The sequence below is a fragment of the Ceratosolen solmsi genome, unplaced genomic scaffold (assembly GCF_000503995.2).
Source record: "Ceratosolen solmsi marchali unplaced genomic scaffold, CerSol_1.0 scaffold10, whole genome shotgun sequence".
In the NCBI taxonomy this organism is placed as follows: Eukaryota; Metazoa; Arthropoda; class Insecta; order Hymenoptera; family Agaonidae; genus Ceratosolen; species Ceratosolen solmsi.
In genome coordinates, this window is record NW_011948412.1 from 23213686 (window position 1) to 23232791 (window position 19106).

Below are 19106 nucleotides of genomic sequence, written 5' to 3' on the forward strand. Positions count from 1 at the left end.
GTACAATTTATTAAAATAATACACAAATTACATGATTGTTTGATTCATTTTAATACGCTATTAAAATTTTTCTGCTTTTGAATAATAATAATCTTAAAACATGCACATTAAACTAGTTTATTCAAAATATTTATATTGATAAATATTAATGTGCAAACTTATAAATATCAGTAAATTATTAATACAACAAATAGATAAATTTAAATAAATAATACGTTGATAGTTCCTCCAATACTTCAATTTATCAGTTTCGTAGTTTACTCAAGGAAATGCTGTATTATGTATATATATTCTGTATGCGTGAATATGAAGAATGGTTATCTTAAAGATGTACGTTGCAATTGATCTCAGTATATTTTTCATAGTTGTTCTATTTACTCTTCTCCACTAGCTCTCTCACATAAACGTTTAAGGAACGCTATAAAAAACATCATTTTAGATTAAATTGCGTAAACATTCTAAACACTTGCGTTTAATGATAAATTAGATATATATAAAATACACAGACTTACAAATAAATAATTGACAACATAAGATGAAAATCAAATAAGTAATAAAATGAAGTAGTTATTCATATAATTACATCTTTACTGTACTACAACGCTGTCCTTTTTCTTTAAATTAGTAAAGAATCTAAATACGCGACCGGTACAATCATAGTATCTGACCGATAATATTCTAATATATTTAAATAAGTAATGATACTATTATATATGTTGTTATTAAGACTGAATTTCAAACTATTAAAATAATAAAATATATTTACTAGTGATAATATTTAAAAGAAAAAACAGTATTTAATTTGTACTTTATCGTTAATTTTATTATTAAATTAATAGATAATATGAATAATCATTTTGTTTATAATATAGAAAAATGTATTATTAAGCACCATTCATCTAAACATCCACCTTTTTTATTTATATTAATATATATATATATATATATATAAGTGCATATTAATATCAAATTAGCATTTTAAATATTATACATCAGGGCAAAAAATAAAAATATTAACACATTCATTCTATATACTGCCGTCAACATTACAAATCAATTTTATTTTTCCTATTTCAGAATATATTCGCATGCATTTTGACAATTCCCAATTTCGTTACATAACAGCAAGAAATTAAAGCAATTAGGATAATCTACAGGGTATACTTACGGTTGTTAATTTTTTCCATTGATTATAATTACGACATCAACTTCTTGACGAAAGCTGTAAAAGTACAAATAGGGAGATCAAACATAGGAGGTTATCACTCAATAGATGGTATGGACTTGTTCTTCTTCATTGCAGGGTCCAACCTGAAGCGCTGATTGATTTGAAAATACAATATAGGAGGGATGGGAGAATTCGTGCTATCATTTCATTCAAGAGAATCAAACTGATATCTCTAAATAGGTGTCAGTAAAACAAATATAGTTCTTTAATTTAAAAACACTAACTAAACAACATAGGATGCCAAACTACTATTATCCATAAAAATAAACACAAAAATTAATAAATTTTTTTATAGTTTATTACAATATTGTTAATTAAATATTCTAAGTATTATTTATAAGAATATTAATCTTTATTCATAAATTAAATAAAATAAAAATATGCAAATATAGTGCCAATATTATTTTATTACATAATTATTATTAAATATCAAAATAATTGCTTCAAATAAACTAATAATAATTAAAAATTATGGTACTGAATAATATTATTTAATTTTCAATAATGTTATTTAAATAATATAACAACATTAAAAAATAAAGTAGAATTCTTAACCGATTCTTTTTATAGATCTACATCAAATATGGTATATTTTTATATTTTTGGTGTTTGACAGAGTGAGAACATAGTCATTTCTATAATTAAAAAAATAATGATAAAAAGTTATGAACAAAATTATAAAATTACTATAATTAAATATATAATAAAAACGTTTTATTTCTTCAGTAATTAAATATTTTTTCATATTAATCAACTCTAATATATATGTAAGAATTTAAACATATATAAAAAATACAATAAAATAATATATTAAAAATAAAATCTCATATTACAAACACTATTTTAAATTACATATAATTCTTGAAATATTTCTTTAACTCTGTTCTCAATCTATCGAACTATTGATATAACTATATACTATATTTTGTAAATTTTTAAATAATGTATCTTATAATTATTTAATATGAAAAATAAATATTAATTTTATTTAAAAAATGTAAATAAAAAATTTTTAATATATATTTATTATTAAAAATGATCAATTTTATATAGTAAAATAATTAAATATTAAGAATCTCTTACTACTATTAATTTGTATTTAGAACATTTAAATATAATTATTTTTAAGCAATAAAACATAACTTACACGAATAAATGGATATTTGAATAAATATTAATTAATAAAAACAATCCTAATTATAAACCAATACTTACGAGTGTATGGAATGAATCCATCTTCATCTTCAGGATCCAGACAATCTTTTAGAACGATCTCACATTCTTGATCAGTAAGACGTTCGCCTAAATATAAATCACTTTTTAAATTATATTTTTTTCAAAAATAATAAATTTTACAAATATTATGATAAAAAAATAATATTTTATCAATTAAAAATTTCAATTCATTTTTCAATAGAACTGTTTAATTACAATATTACCAAAAATATAAGTACAGTGTACATATAAAATACCATAAACAATTACCGAGGGTCAGGAGGGTGTGTGACAATTCAACTGCAAGCATTGTTCCATTTTCTGCTTTATCGTATAATTTCAAACACTCTACAAAATCTTCGTAGCAACCCTGTTCTTTGTCCTTCTTCACTTGACTGAAAATAGGAAGAAATTCTTCTAGGGCCATTGTTTTTTCTCCCCTTTTTTTTGTACCGCCAAGCTTTTCGATTGTAGCATTAGTTGGATTTGTGTTCAAGGCACGAAGTACATTACCGAGATCGACAGCATCGATAACATTAGTACCGTCGGCATCGTAGATTGAAAAAGCAAATTCCGCCTCTATTAATAAAAAAAAATTTTTATGTTTTTATATATTTAGTTTTCCTATTATTGAATTCATTTAACAAATTGTAAAAGGTAGATAATTTAAAATTTTTTAATTAGTTATATTTCAATAATCAACTGTTTCTTAAGCTGGAACATTTTTATTTTATTTCATTAATAAAAATATTATACATAATTCGAAAGTTTATTAAAGCCCACAAATTAAAAAAATCACTATTTTGTACACAAATATATGTCGATGTTAATATATGATTTCTTAGATATGATCAAGAATTTAAAATTCTTTTATATCCTGTCATAATGTTTTTAAATATATGTAATCAAGAATTTGTTTCTTATTTTTACAGATTTTTTATAATTCAAAAGTAGCTCTCCAACTTTATATGTATACTACTAATTATTAATTTGATATAGTAAAGTAAATTTTAATAAATCTTTTATTAATAATTAATAAAAGATTATTAAAATAAATAAATCATTATTTATTTATATTAATAAATAAAATAAATCATTATTTTACTTCAAATTAACAATTCTTTATTATTTAAAAAAATGAAAATAATCGTGAATGAGATATTTTACGTTTTTTATAAATTATTCATAATTAAATTATTTAAAAAAATTATTTATCAAAAATCCTTTTTGAATATGAAATGTGAGATTGTTTAATTGTTCCCATAATATAAATATTAAAAGAAATAAACTCACTGTAAAAAGAGAAAATAAATGAAAGCAATTTATTACATTTTTAAAATTCTATATTTCAATCTTCTATGTGTTACATATAATAATATTCAGCTAATGTCATCGAAAATTTATATACATTATATCGAATTATGTATACCAAATTATTTGAAAATGACTGTATTATAACTCTTTATTATGTGTAATCAAATAAATTATAAATTTGAAAAATCCATGTTGAAACTCATGAGAAAATATTGAACGACGGTATTTATAATGAAAGTTCTTAAACAATATAATTTTTATTTATAAATCCATATAAGAAGGTAATTTAAAATATTTTTAAATAAAGCAAATTGAATTATCAATATTAAAATTAATTTACCATAATTGATATACCTATAAATCATACGATATTTGAGTTTCTTTATATTCTAATGCTTTTCACGATAAAAACTGCAGATATTATATGGAATAATTCAAATCTTATCATGCATACATAACATACATAATACATATAAATATATCACTAATATATAGCATTAATTAAAATTAAAGAACCTATTTTTATTCAAATTTTAATTTATTTAAATTTTTTAAATATAAAAATTATTTTAATTGAAGTTATTTATAACAATCGTTATATTTATATTGTAGCAAAAAGTTCGTTTAAAATTTTTGTACTATATTTATCAATTATTATAAAAAAAATATGTATTTAAATTTACGATAAAATATATTATATATACAATTGTATGATTTGTAATCATATTACTTCACTTAAAATGTATACTATAACAGCATTAGTTTTGCAATTACAGTATTAAAAAAAATATATTATAATGTCAAATTACTACTATTACTAATTACTAACAATTACTAATAATTGCGAAATTTGTTAGAATTTTTTATTATAACAAAATTTCAATAAGTATTAAATAATTCAAATAAGTAAATTTAATATTCAAAAATATTTGAAATCAAATAATTCAATCAAAATTAAAAAAAAAAATTGATTATCGTTTACAATATACGATCATATATCTAATGAAAAACCATCATTATATCACTCAAAGTACTTAGAAGAATTAATAAATAAAAAAAGTTCAACGAAATTACTAAGCATATTATTTTTTTAATTCATCATCTTTTATAGGATTAAAAATGAAGAAATAATTTAAAAATCTAAATTTCTGATACCTTTAAATTACATAGAATTGTAAATTTAGTAATGTAATATTTATATGACACTATTTTATAATAATATAAACTTACAATTACATAATTGTATAGTATATAATATAATAATATGAATAGTATTGTTCATATTATAGAGAATTACAAATATTTTAATCTATTTTAATATATTATTAAATAATTTTGTTATTATAAGCTACATTTAGTTATTATAAGTTTTGTACATTAAAGTAAAAGTAAAAATGTAGGTCCATTTCCAATACTTTGATTTCAAATGAATTATTTTAAAAATAATAAAATGCGCACAAAAATTACGAAAATTTTCAACTGTCCGAATTATTTTTAGCGGCTTTCCCTTACCCGTCCCTACTGCCACTAAATCCAACAGCACAAGTATACTGTGTCAGATTACTTCTGCCGAACCATATATGAACTGCTTCTCAGATATTTTTAACAGCACAAAGTGCTATTCCACAAATGAAATTCTAACTTCGAAACTTCGCACATAAGAGTTGTGCAATCGAGATTTAGATTGTTAAATACAAACAGATGCTGGTCATAAAAAGGTACTTAATCTAACTGAATCACATAATTTTCAATTTATAATTGATAAATAAATAATAAATTGTATTTAAGGTAGCATATTAAATTTAATATGCTATAAAATTTTTTAATAAATATTTTTGTATTTTTAAATAAATCAAATTAAGATTAAACCAGACATCCATTATTAATAATGAATTAAAATTCAATATCAATTTCCAATGCAGATTGCAAAAGATATTGAAATTTATGTTCAAAATACAACATTATGTGATCTATTGCATAATATAATATTCATATAAGTTCTCATTATGTAAAATATTATTTAGAAAAACTAAAATACAATAAAAATATAATATCTTAAGTAATTTTTGACATTTCATCTTATGCATCCAATTTTACCCAAGTAAAGATTAATACAATTTTTGAAAAAAATTTTCAACAAATTTAAATATAATTGTGTGAGTATAAATGAAGAATTTATATTTCATTCGATCAAAATTTTTAATAGAATAATTTAATCTAGCAAATTGACATTACATTTAACATCAAAGCACTTCTTCCTGTGTTAATTTTATTCATTAATGAATAATTTTTCACTAAAATGCAGTTTCCTCTGTTTAATAAACGTATAGAATTTTTAATATTAATAATATCACAGCCAAAAAAACAGTTTTTAAAGTTATAAGAGATGCAATAGAAAAATTTCATAAAAAGATGCAATGAATTACATTTTTTTATTCATACTCACTTTCAACATCCTTGGATGAGAGGTCAGCCTAAGCAACAGAAAAAACGAAAATTCCTTTCAATATATCTATTTTTTAAGTTTTCAGATAACTATCCATTGTTTATATAAAAGTCTATTATCATTAAAAACGATAAGTCGGATTTACACTGTGCTTACCATAGTTGTAATGTGAATGTGGGCTCTGGATGCTCACTGAACCAAACTAGAACCAGAAGTGCCAGCATTGGAGGTACACTTATTCATTTTATCATCACAGATGGCGCATCTTACGAACATTTACGAAGATATTTAAAAACCACCAAAGGCTAGTAGTATAAAGGCAATCGCAAAAGCTTGATTCTTCCCGGGATTATAAATACAACGTTCATAGCATGTTCTAAATACTGTTTCAAGAACCTTCGATTAACAAATATTTTTAACAATATAAAATTTCTTATTTTATTAATTCTATATCAAAATGACTTTATAATATTAAAACTACATTTATAAAAAACTGTCAATACTATAAAAATCTATATCAGAAGCCATGAAAATTTATGATAATATAGGATAGTTTCAAAGATTAGAACTTAAAATGTATTAACACATTGTAGAAATAAATAAATTTTATCTATTTTTAACTTCTTATAATACATAATAAAAACCGTTTTTAATCAAGTAAAGTATTTATTGTATATCTGTGTATTATAATCTTATAACTGATTCGATTAATATTAAATAATTTCGATAATTTTATTACTACAGAATACTTGATAATTGCTTACCTTACTTAAAATAGTAAGAAATTATTTTCATTAATTAATATTTTTATTATATTGTGTATAATGTTTATTAAATATATAACTATTGATATTACTTACTTTTTAATTAAATGAATTATAAATATATATTAAATTGAAATTTCAATATTTCAAATATTTTTTCTAATTTTTTATATATAATTTTAATAAAATATACTAATTGTATGATCTATTATTATCAAACTTCATTAACTTCATTTATTAATCTAAGCTTAGATTAAGCAAACATTACTTTTTGAAGTATTCAAGGCAATTAATTAAGTTAATTAAGAAATACTTAAAAATCAAATTGCAGCACATTTATATTTCAAAATAAAGAGCTAAAGCAGAATGAAAGTTCTTCGTTTTTCGGTAGCATAAGAGTAATAATTCATTAGTTTTCCCTGAATAAGCAAATATTATGTTATTGGAACAATTGAAGTACGATTTGCTTGCTATGTAAATCTAAAACCGGTAATTTTTATTAAATAAAATAGCAAATGCTTAGGCTATAACTGCTCTTATGACACTTTGTGCAAGAAACAGTAACAAAATAGACTCTCCAGCAATAAGTTTATAACATTATACCACCACACAAAGAAAAACTCATGATTCACAACTTTGGTTGAATCCTTCAAAGTCAAGGTAACTAACTACTGTTATTTCTCTGCTTGTATTATTATTTTGTAAATAAAAAGTATAAATTTAGTTATGAAATAAAATAAAGGAAAAGACTGAAAAACTGGATTGCAAAGAAAGAAACGAGTAATGTTCAATTACATTTAATTTGAATTATTGTCAAAAAATGAAATAACCATTTAATATGAGGAAAATTTTCAAATATATGCAACTTTTATACAACTTTTAGTTTCATATCACTGGTTACATCTTACGTTTTACACATAATATATTGATGAATTAAAAAAAATATATAAAGTATATATAAATGTGTATATATGTAATATACCACAATTTTTCTGGTACAGAACAGATTAACTGTTGAAGTATATTTTATAGTATAATAAACTAATTTTACTTACATGCAGGTACAATCTTTCGCGCTATATCTCATTAAATGGCAATGATAGTATGAAAAAACACATTGATAGAAGATGAATACTGCGAAACCATATAGTAATTCAAATGAATTATTATATAACTGAGAGTGAAGTACTGATGAAATATAAACTCTTTCTAAAAAACTATTTATTTCCTTATTAAAATTTTACTAAATAAATATATATATTATCATATTTTTGTTATATAAAAATATTACTTATATTATATCACGCAGTATATGAAATATAAAATAAGAAATAATTTTATATGTTATATTAATATAAATTGGTTTTTTAGATTATTATGAATTTTCAAAATTTTCAAAAGAATGTTCGAATTATTTAATAATGTTAAAAAACTTAAAAATTATCAAATTACAGGCCTTTTACTTTCAAAAGTATTATCGTTCTAAATTTTAAGTGAATGTATAATTTAGTATAATGATATTTAGTTGATTTTTCAAAAACTTAAATTGTATTATGATAGAAATTTGAATTAATATTACATTTAAAATAATTAATATAACATTTATAATTATTGTACATATTCTGGAACATCTGATCTAGTTGCTTCTCTTTCTTTCTTGGCTATAAAAGATAATATAAATGATGTATTTCATATTTTTAATAATATAAGATAAATTATAAATAATATATATTACTTACTAAGTTTATATGGATATCTTTTTATACAATCATCGATACATCCTTTTCTGCAAACATCTAAAATTCCTTAATTCAAAAATATTATAAATTAAAAAAAATATTTTAATTTAATATAAATGAAAAATTTAATTTTACTCAATTAAAAAAATACACAAATAATTAATTTTTTTATGAACCTTTATTAATGTTACATTTGTGTTATAATATTTTAATTAAATTATGAATGGAGTACAATTAACATATATTTTAAATAACAAATGCTATGAATTTCGGAATTAATCCAATAATATGTGTAATATAAAAAAAATGTAATAAATTAATATATAAACATTAATGCATATATATAGAACTTACTTCTACATCCTGAAATACAACTAGGTCGTCCTTTAAAGTTTTGGCTGGCTAATAATATCAATTATAGTATATTTAAAAGAAATCATTATATTTAATTAATTATTATATTTAAAAATTTAATAAATGTAATGAAGGAAATAGAATATAAAGGTTGTTAAGAGGAGAAAAATATGAAACAGAATCTGTAGATAGACAGAGTATAAAAGATTATTAAGCAAATATTAACTTTTCTGAAACTACTGTAGTACCACTCATCTATATCTCCTTCACACAAAATAAACTGAGAATTTCAAAATCAACGATTACACGCCTGTAATCCAGAGATACTTGAAAAGACTTAACGCTCATCAAATAAAGAAGAAGTAAGGTGTACGTAAACACATATCATGTTCATATCGAGATTGATAAGATCAACTAATTGGTCGTTATTGACATTTGACAAAACGATTGTTATAATTGAAAAAGTCATTTTCACAAAGTCCTTACTTTATTGAAGAATATTAAATAAAATGAATATTGTCAATTACATGTATTGATTTTACTTAATTTAGAATTTAAGTTCTGGACTATACTTTATAGTTATATAAATCTAAACTGAAAGTACAATTTACGACAATTGACAGTTGTTATTAGGTACATAATAATAATTAAAATATTATTTCTAGTTATTTATAGTATATTTCAAATATATTATATATAAGCAAATAAACATTATTTGAATGTGGATAAAATAACAATAATAAACAAATAATTAAGAAATAAAAGAATAAAGATCTGATAAATGTAATAATATAACATTCATACTTAAAGAAATGAAAATGAAAGCCAAGCGATACACAATAATTAGTCAATACAATCTAAGTTTTATCCAAACGCGATTTTTTATTGCATGTAAAACAGATAAAATAAACTTAAAGTCATAAAAGTAGCAGGCGATTATTTGCTTATTTAATATATCATATTTTACATGAGATGTGCAAATATAAACTAAACACAAATAAAAAATACTAATTATCGCATAAGATCAATCTTAGCAAATTACAAGTTTAGAATAAAAAATTGAAAACAAAGTCTAAAAATATCTACATAATATAAACGAAAATTGTATTAAATTACTTTATAAATTATCGAATACCTACACGGGATAATAATTATTAGCCTTACCTAATTAATTCTTTCGTTATTGATATTTTTATTAATATTTTTCAACTTAGCCTTTTCGTCCATTTTTAATCACTAATCCCAAAGTACAGTTGTATCAGAAGTTAAAATAGAATACAAGAAAAAAGACAAGTAAGATATATTTATACTAATCGTATATTTACAAATAAAATAGACAGTAAATATTCTTGTTTATCTACTTTGCATCACTTAATATATAAATAAGCTTATTAATTAATTTTATTGTATAATGTATAATGAAAATACTGTTATATAATTAATATATAATTAATGTATATAATTAATAAGTACTTACAAGAAAATTTTTTTATACATGAGTGCTTACAAACATCTATATCATCGTTAGCAAGACCTAAATATAAATGTGCATTAAATATTTAAACAATAGATTTAAAAAAGTTTTCCTATAAAAATATTCGACATTATATAATATTCAATTAATATTTATCATGGCTTAAATTGTACTTTTTTAATTTCAAATTACAATTTTTTTTTATTTTTCATTAGTAAATAAAAATAATTTATACTTTTTTGGAAATGCAATGATTGAATTTTTGTTAAACTATTTTAAAAAAATTATTTAATAAAGTATTCAATTACCAAATATAATTCATGAAACCAAAGTTTTTCGAATTTTAAAAATTGTTTCTAAAATTTTAATTTTTGTTTAATAATTCATAAAATATTTTTGATCTATTTACTATATATGTTAAATTATTTTGAACTAATATAAAAAAATATTAATACTAATTGAAAAGAATATTAAAAACGTCATAATAAATGTCATATTGTAAAAAGATATTTTACTGTTTATAGATACTGTTTATATAAGTGGCTTACATCTTACCCTCACAACATGCAATGCAGTCATCTTTTGTAAAAACAGATTTAACATCTGTACAATAAAGATAAATAAGTATAAAACAATATATTTATAAACATAATTTTAATAGTTACGTGCCTTCAGCAAATAATAAAAAGTAAAGGAAATATGAAATAAGTAGTAGAACCTTCATATTCTATAAAAATAAATGTTACACTACTTTTAGTTAAAATTCGTATATTTGCATTAGGAATATTTGATAATAAACGTCCAAACTAAAAATAGCTTTTATATACACTAATTTCACATGCGCATGCACAAACAGGTATTAGAACATGTATATAAATTCAATACTTTGTATAAATAAAATATTAAATTAAAATTCATATTTAATGTAAATATTTAAAAATATAACGTTTCAAATAAAATTAATTTTTTTTAATAGTTTTGTTTTTTTAAATCTACTTTCAACAACAACTCTATTAAAATATAATTATTTAAATTATACTTTAATAAATTAAATTAATAGAATAAAAATTGTAATGGTTTTATTTTTTCATACTTATTTCATTACGTACATCAATTTTATTAAACGTAGTTATTTAGTAATGATTTTAATTTTTTCGAAGATATAATTATGATAAACGACATACTGATTATTAATGTATGAAATTATTTATTTTATTCATTGAGTTAGTTTTAAATTTTGTTCAATTTATTTCAGTTCTTATAGTTAATATCGTTAGCATTAATACACTATCGATAAAGCATTAATTATCGATTTCTGACACATTTTTAACGCATTAATAGTTTACATTTTATATATCTGCAACATATTTTAAAAAGAATTATAACATAACACAAATCTTGCTGGAAAAAGAAATCTAATTTTTCAATATTGAAAAATAGTTGTTTATGAGTACAATAATATAAGTCAATTTTATTTTATACATTTTTATTCGTCATATTTTGTATATGGTGTGAAATGGCAGTATTTACCTAAAGAATATTCTGAATTTGTAATGTGTTCTCAATTAAAATTTTATGAAAATCAAAAAATAATACATACTCGTATACATAAGTTAGAAGGGTAATTTTTCTATAAATATCACGCTCGTTATATTAAATTTAAAAACCAATATATTATAGTATTATACGACAAACTTAACTATATTTTATAAATATCGTTTCAGCTTACATTAATCTTAGATTTTATTCACATATTTATATGTACAGATGTAAACATATCAATAATAAGTCATAAAGGAATGATTCCAAATATAATGTTGTAGAAACAATGTAGTTTTTCAAATTTCTTTAAAATGCATTAGAAACTCTACGAAGAGTGCACCTGTAGCAAAAATGATAAACAGATATCCGATAGAAGTTCAACTACTTTTTTTTTTTAAGATCAACTAGCAAGTAATGCTAGATAACTAATATCAAATTCTTCATCTTGTAATTACTGTGAATGTGCGTACTTTTGATTACCAGTAGTAGAATCTATTGCAGAATATTGTAATACTCAATAGATAATTGATTAGTAAAACATAAAAACTTATTTTTTATATTGTTTGAATTTCGAGTAAATATTGATTTAACATTTAATATATTAAGTATATTAAAATAAACATACAATATGAGATTTTATAAATTATTATTTTGGTACTAGTTTGATTCTTGATATAAACGTTCTGAACATAAACATGAATTTTTTATGTGATCTAGGAATATATATTATATAAATATGTGATATTTAAGAAATATTAATTTACAAAAAAGATACGTCTAATTAGAGTGCATAGTGATTAAAGCATAATGAGGATATTGAGCTTTAAGTATAGTTATTAAATGTTTAGCAAAAATCAAAAAGCAATATTTTTAAAAAATTTTAGAAATAAAAAGTTTCTTGATTTTGAAAAAATAATAAATGCATTTTTATAGATTAATAGTTTTTTATTTAATATCCATAGATTAATAATTTCTTTGTGAAATTAGTGAAAGAGAATCTTTAAGAAGAGAATCTTTTTTAGAATTTAATCATAAAATAGAAAGTATTTATAGACATAAGAGATCAATAATTATGAATTGATTATTGAATATCTAACTTCAATTATATTATTCTGCACTTAGGTATTTATACTATGCACATTAAGTTTGATATTGATTTACAGCTTTAATTTTCTTCCAATTTCAGATTCAAAATATGTATTCATATTATATGGAAAATGAATATCTTTATAAGACATCCTTTTAAGTTAAAAAAATACTAGCAAAAATTAAAATCTCAGAACTTTCGAATTCATCATAGCTACAATAAAAGTTCATATCACAACATGACTTCACAATGGTTTGATTTACTCTACACAATTTAGATTGCAAATATTTAAAAAAATTTTTCTATGAAATTAAACAAAATTATTATTAAACTATTAAGAAAAATTTATTTTCCGTATATACTGTACCGTTTATACTGCAAACAATTTCTTAAAATTAGATTGAAAACTGAGTAAACGACAGATTACGTGCAATTTACACTGATGCATTAATGTCTATTATTGTTTATAAGACAATAACATATGTAATATTGAATTAAATTTATTTTAATTCTATAATCATAAAAATTATGAATTTAAGATACATAAAACATTCATCATATGAAAATGAACTGTAAGTTTTACGAAATTGAAGTTGGATTTTAACGTACATTCAGATTAGAATATTCGTCGTTAATATTCAATGTAAATACATAAACATCCTTTTTCAATCTTATTGGGTAATACATAAAATATCAGTTTAACTGATTTTTTGAAAATTAAAATTAAGCAAAAATAAACTTTTCACCTTTTGAATATCTATTCATACAATCAATTTTACTTGGTTGCCATACAATTCATACAATACCTTTTGGCTTGGCCTCATGATTCCTAAATTACAATAAATATGAAATATAATTAAGTTAACTTATTTGGAATATTTTTCAGAATTATTAGAAAACATTGTATAAAAACACACATAAAATTAAAAATCAAATCTTTATTTCTATACTGAATATATTTAATTTGGAATCTACAGGTATAATCAAATAAAAAACAATTATGTTATATGAAAAAGTTTTCTATGTGTGTTAGTCAAAATCATTTAAGATTAGATAAAGTTATTAATCATTAAATCTACAGTAATATATATTTCCAATATGGTTTTCTTTATTATTAAATTTATTATTAATTTATATTTTAGCAAAAATAAATGTTTAAAAGTATATAAACATTGAAATGATAAAAAACTTTTAATCTATTGTTTTGTTATATTTAAAGTAATATACAAATTAAAAAGTAGTGCTTTTTACTTATTGATTGACTTATTAAATTTTGGTACTTAATTTTATTCAAAATTTATATACTCGAAATGAATCTTTATATACTTTAAATGAAAAAAATCAACCATATAAATTAAATAAGATTCAATCAACTAAATAAATATTTTAGAGTTTTTGACTTTTTAATTATCAAAGTTTTGTATAAGATTTGTAAGTATTGCTAATTCGAAAATAATTGAGTAATAGTAATAATTACCTATCTCCTAGCTATTTTCGTTAAAAATATTATATCGCATTTAGCATATTTATCTGAGTTTCACAGTATTTATAAGTACCCACACAAATACTGCTTTACAATAAATATATTTTTCTAAGTCATTTTTATTTATAATTAATTATAATTAAGTAATATTTAATACTTAATATATTATTAATTATACGATATATAGTTTATATTAAATAAATAATATATAGTTTATATTAAGTATATAATATATAGTTTATATTAAGTATATAATAATATATTAAATAATACTATAATACAAATAATATACTGACTATTAAAAAATATTATGTTTTACCCTCGATTCAAAATGATTAAGTAAAAAAAATTGAACTTGTACCAAGAATATTTTGGAACTATGTTTATATGTAGTGTTTTCTTAAGAATAATGCAGTTGTTTTATATTGTCGAGATTGAAATTCTACATTTTATGTTCAATAAAATACAATCAATTTACAATCAAGTTATTCAGTTCGTCACTGCTAAAAAAATCTAAAAAAAAATAAATAACTGCAGTTAACTCATTATTTGCACAATCTTCATACAAAATTAAAAAACAAAATGCTAAACAAATCTAAAAAAAAAAAAATAACTGCAGTTAACTCATTATTTGCACAATCTTCATACAAAATTGTAAATATAATTTTAAAATAGCTGATCAAGATGTAAGAGCCTGCAAAGTTTGAGATGTATGTGAACCTCCTTTCTTGACCCACATCTATTTTAATAGCAATGGATAATAAGAAAACATGGCCAACGAACTCACGAAAAGTATATAATCGATAATTTTATATTATTGTAACATTAAAAACAACTGGGCAGAATTTCATTTGTTTGTAATGTGTAGTAAAATCTCATGTGTAGTAAAATCCTTATAAATCCATGGTCTACCTGCATCTTTCATTTTTCTCGTCATCTTCGCTTGTTATTAATATGATATGATCATTTTTCATTTATAACAAATTAGATCATATAATAGATTATATTACTCATAATTTATTAGGTAACGTATAATAAATTAAATTTCGCATATCAAATTAACTTACATACATTATTTATAAGTTGTGTGGCAATTTTAAAATGACATAATAACAAATTTTTACAAATTTTGTATATATTTATTTTATATAAATATTAGAACTGCAAAATTAACCAGCAAATTTTGTACGCTTGAAAAGTAATAATATACCTTATCTCAACAGTGAAATTCAAAAAGTGAGAAAATCGTCTTAGAAGATTGCAAAGACTTAAAAGCTGATACCTATTGCTATAAAGTAATAATAATAAGTAATAAAAATAAAACATAACGTTCACCTCAATTAATAAAAATATTTAACAATGTATATACATTATTAAAAATCTGATCCCCTTAATGGATATTATAAAGAAAATTTATTTTAAATAAATAAATAACTTTTTATTTTTATATGACTTATGTTTTATGTCAATAATTTTAAAATTGACAATCTCATTTAAGTAACATAAAGCATATATATTTTTATTTAAATAATTAGTAAATATATCTATTTGCCATTTTAAATATGTAAATAAATTAAGAAATTCTTAAATATTTAAATCTAATTATATTAAAATTGAAAAATATTTTGTAATATATGTAATTTTAATTTCGTTTTAATATTAAAAACTACAATAAATATATTTCATTTTATTGTATTGTATTGTATTTTATTGTAATTTTTTTCATTACTTACAATGAAATTTCCGACAACAAGAGTGATTGCAACGTCCGCTTTGATGTTTTGCAAGATTTACATTCAAAAGAATAAAAATATAAGTAAATTCATATAAATAATTTTTTTCACATTTTATTTATTATATAATTTAATATTTTAATTTTTAAATATAAATTAAAATTATTCCTCTATAATAACTCTTAAATGAATTTAAAAATGATTATCTGTTTGAGAACTTCGCCGAATAAATTGTAAATATATTCAAATAACTATTACGCAAATTCAAATATACGCAAGTAATTATTAACAACTCTGAATAATTGAAATAGTAAAAAAATGTTTTTAAGCTATTTTTCAATTTAAATAATAAGAATATTATTTAATTTATGAAATGCTAATCATTTTATTTAATACTTGTAATTATTTATATTTTAATTCATTTCGACTGTTACAAAAATTGAAAATGCTAATAAAAATTAATAAATACAGTATTATTATGTGAATTTTTAAAAAATAGTTGATTACCTTCCACAATGAATATGAAATAGAACCATAATAAATGTACTGGAAACTCCATTTTATATAATAAAAAATAATACTGTTATTCTTATATAACAGTCTTCGGGTGATTCTTTTGACATAAAATATACAAATAGAAAATATTTACATCAGTTTTATATTTTATTTTATTTTTATTCATATCACTTGTATTCATCATGTATATTTTTATTATTTTTGATAAGTCAAATATTATATAGAACTAATTATTTTTAAAAATACTTTTAAACGCTAAAAATAACATAAAATTCAACAGTAATAGTTGTTATGAGATTTAAATATTGTTATTATTTAAATTTTGTATAAATCTTTTATATTTGTTATATTAAAAGTCAAATAAATAGTAGGGTTTTAAATATGTCAATTCAATATAAAAGTTTTGAGGTAAAATATTGATTTATTTTTAAATATTCTTATGAATTTGTTGTAAAATGAAATTTTACGTATGATTTTAAAACAAAACTATTATTAATGTATTATTATCATTATTCACATAATGAATAGTAATAAAATATCATTTCTGCCAATATAAATTATTGCGATTAGTAGTAGCGATACTAAAGTCTCATATAATAAACAATAAATTATTATTATTATATTAACAATAATTTCACGAAATAATTGTTTTTATCAATCGCGTCAAAAAGTTTTACCGATTAGCAATACTTATTATAACTTGCTATATACTGCAATAAGATATTCATAAATTTAATATAAATATATATTTAGTATTTAATATATTTAAATATATAATTAATTTAAGAAAAAAACATTATTACACCTATTTAATATTAAAAAGCCTTCAAAATTAATTGTCTTATTATTTTTTTTTTATATAAGCATATACAAATAAAATAACAGATATATAGTATGACAAGAAAAAATGTAGATAAGAATAAGGTAATCAATAATAACTTGTAGATAATAATTATGGGTCGTCATGCTTATAGGTGTATATTTGCTCTGTATACCCTTCCTGCTATTTAAACCTAAATAAATTTTTACTAATGCTTTTTTCTAGAATTTAAAATACCAATAACTAGTATAACTCATATTAGGTAGCGATTTCATTGTGATCTTGAAGGTTTTTTGTTTTTAAATGAATATTTTTGTATAATGATTGACTATTATTCTATTATTGTTACTGTTCGATTTTAAAGTTTAGTTTATGGCTCGAACTATCAATTCAATAGTTCAGTGGATTAGTCTCTCGGCAGGATAACTTCAAATTAAATAATAAGTGATAAGGCTGAAAAATATCATTTATTTAGTAAAACAATGTTTATTATTGTAAAAGATTATAATAATATTGCACTTTGATGTAAAGAGAAATAATTCAATTGAAGTAGTGAGAGTGTATTCTTGTATTCTTGATTATTGTAGTTCTATGGATATGACTGAGTATCTTGAAGTTGAGGCAATGCTGATGTCGTAAATATCAGCAGGTGTAGTCAGTCAATCATGCTTATGAGGTAGCATGAGAGGATGGTGTTTGAATTAAGTATGCTTGATGGATGTATAGTTATACTTGATGTGGTGTCAGATGTTTAATGGAATATATTACGTAATCAATTGTATCTTTAATTATTTATGGGGCGGTAAAAAAGTGTCTAGTTACAGGTAAAGAGTCATTAAAGATAAGATTTCTAACTCATGAAGGATTTAACAATCTGTATTTATAGTTTATTAGTCGATCTGTTGTTGTCCTTGTGTGACAATGTGCTTTAAGGCATAGCGACTTGCGTCAGCTGTTGAGGGCTTGTACAATGTCGAAATGTTAGTTCGAGAGAGCGTAAGTGTGCCCTGGTTCTGCTAGCGGGCCTGTACGATGTCGAGGGATCAGTTCGAGAGAGCGTAAGTGTGCCCGATCGACTTTAGTGAGAGATGTGACTTGTTTATTTTTTAATATACGGTGTACCTGGTGAACTGCAGGCTGGATATGTTAGATGCTGTGTAGTTGATGTCCCCTTTGATTACTATTCCATTGGCTTCACTGTAATCACTATCTAATCTGCCGATTTCTTATTCTTATGCGCGCGTGTATTCTTAACTATGCTGCCCAATATATGGCTACGCGTCGTCTTCACAGTACACTATACACTGAGCGGCAGTTACGCTTGAATGAGCGCGAAGTGATATTACAAATGAGCCCTTTGAATACGCGCACGAACCGAAGGCTTGATCGTT

At 21.3% G+C, this 19106-nt stretch overlaps 1 protein-coding gene and 1 long non-coding RNA gene across 3 annotated transcripts; both read right to left on the minus strand.

The window, feature by feature from the left end:
* Positions 1-284: 284 nt before the first annotated feature.
* Positions 285-6429, minus strand: Mlc1 (Myosin light chain alkali). 2 transcript variants are annotated; one of them, XM_011499997.1, is made up of 6 exons: positions 6360-6429; positions 6204-6231; positions 2714-3022; positions 2444-2530; positions 1169-1222; positions 285-418 (listed from the first exon to the last, which is right to left on the minus strand). In XM_011499997.1, exons 1-5 carry the CDS (start codon positions 6360-6362, stop codon positions 1197-1199), a joined length of 453 nt encoding a protein of 150 aa, XP_011498299.1. In that variant the 5' UTR covers positions 6363-6429; the 3' UTR covers positions 285-418; positions 1169-1196. The 2 variants fall into 2 exon arrangements, with proteins under 2 accessions (XP_011498299.1, XP_011498290.1); XM_011499988.1 differs by lacking the exon at positions 1169-1222.
* A 2163-nt stretch (positions 6430-8592) lies between these two features.
* Positions 8593-10598, minus strand: LOC105362538 (uncharacterized). The gene is made up of 4 exons (XR_912894.1): positions 10538-10598; positions 9061-9108; positions 8707-8772; positions 8593-8628 (listed from the first exon to the last, which is right to left on the minus strand). It is a non-coding gene; the product is annotated as an uncharacterized LOC105362538 (long non-coding RNA).
* Positions 10599-19106: the final 8508 nt, after the last annotated feature.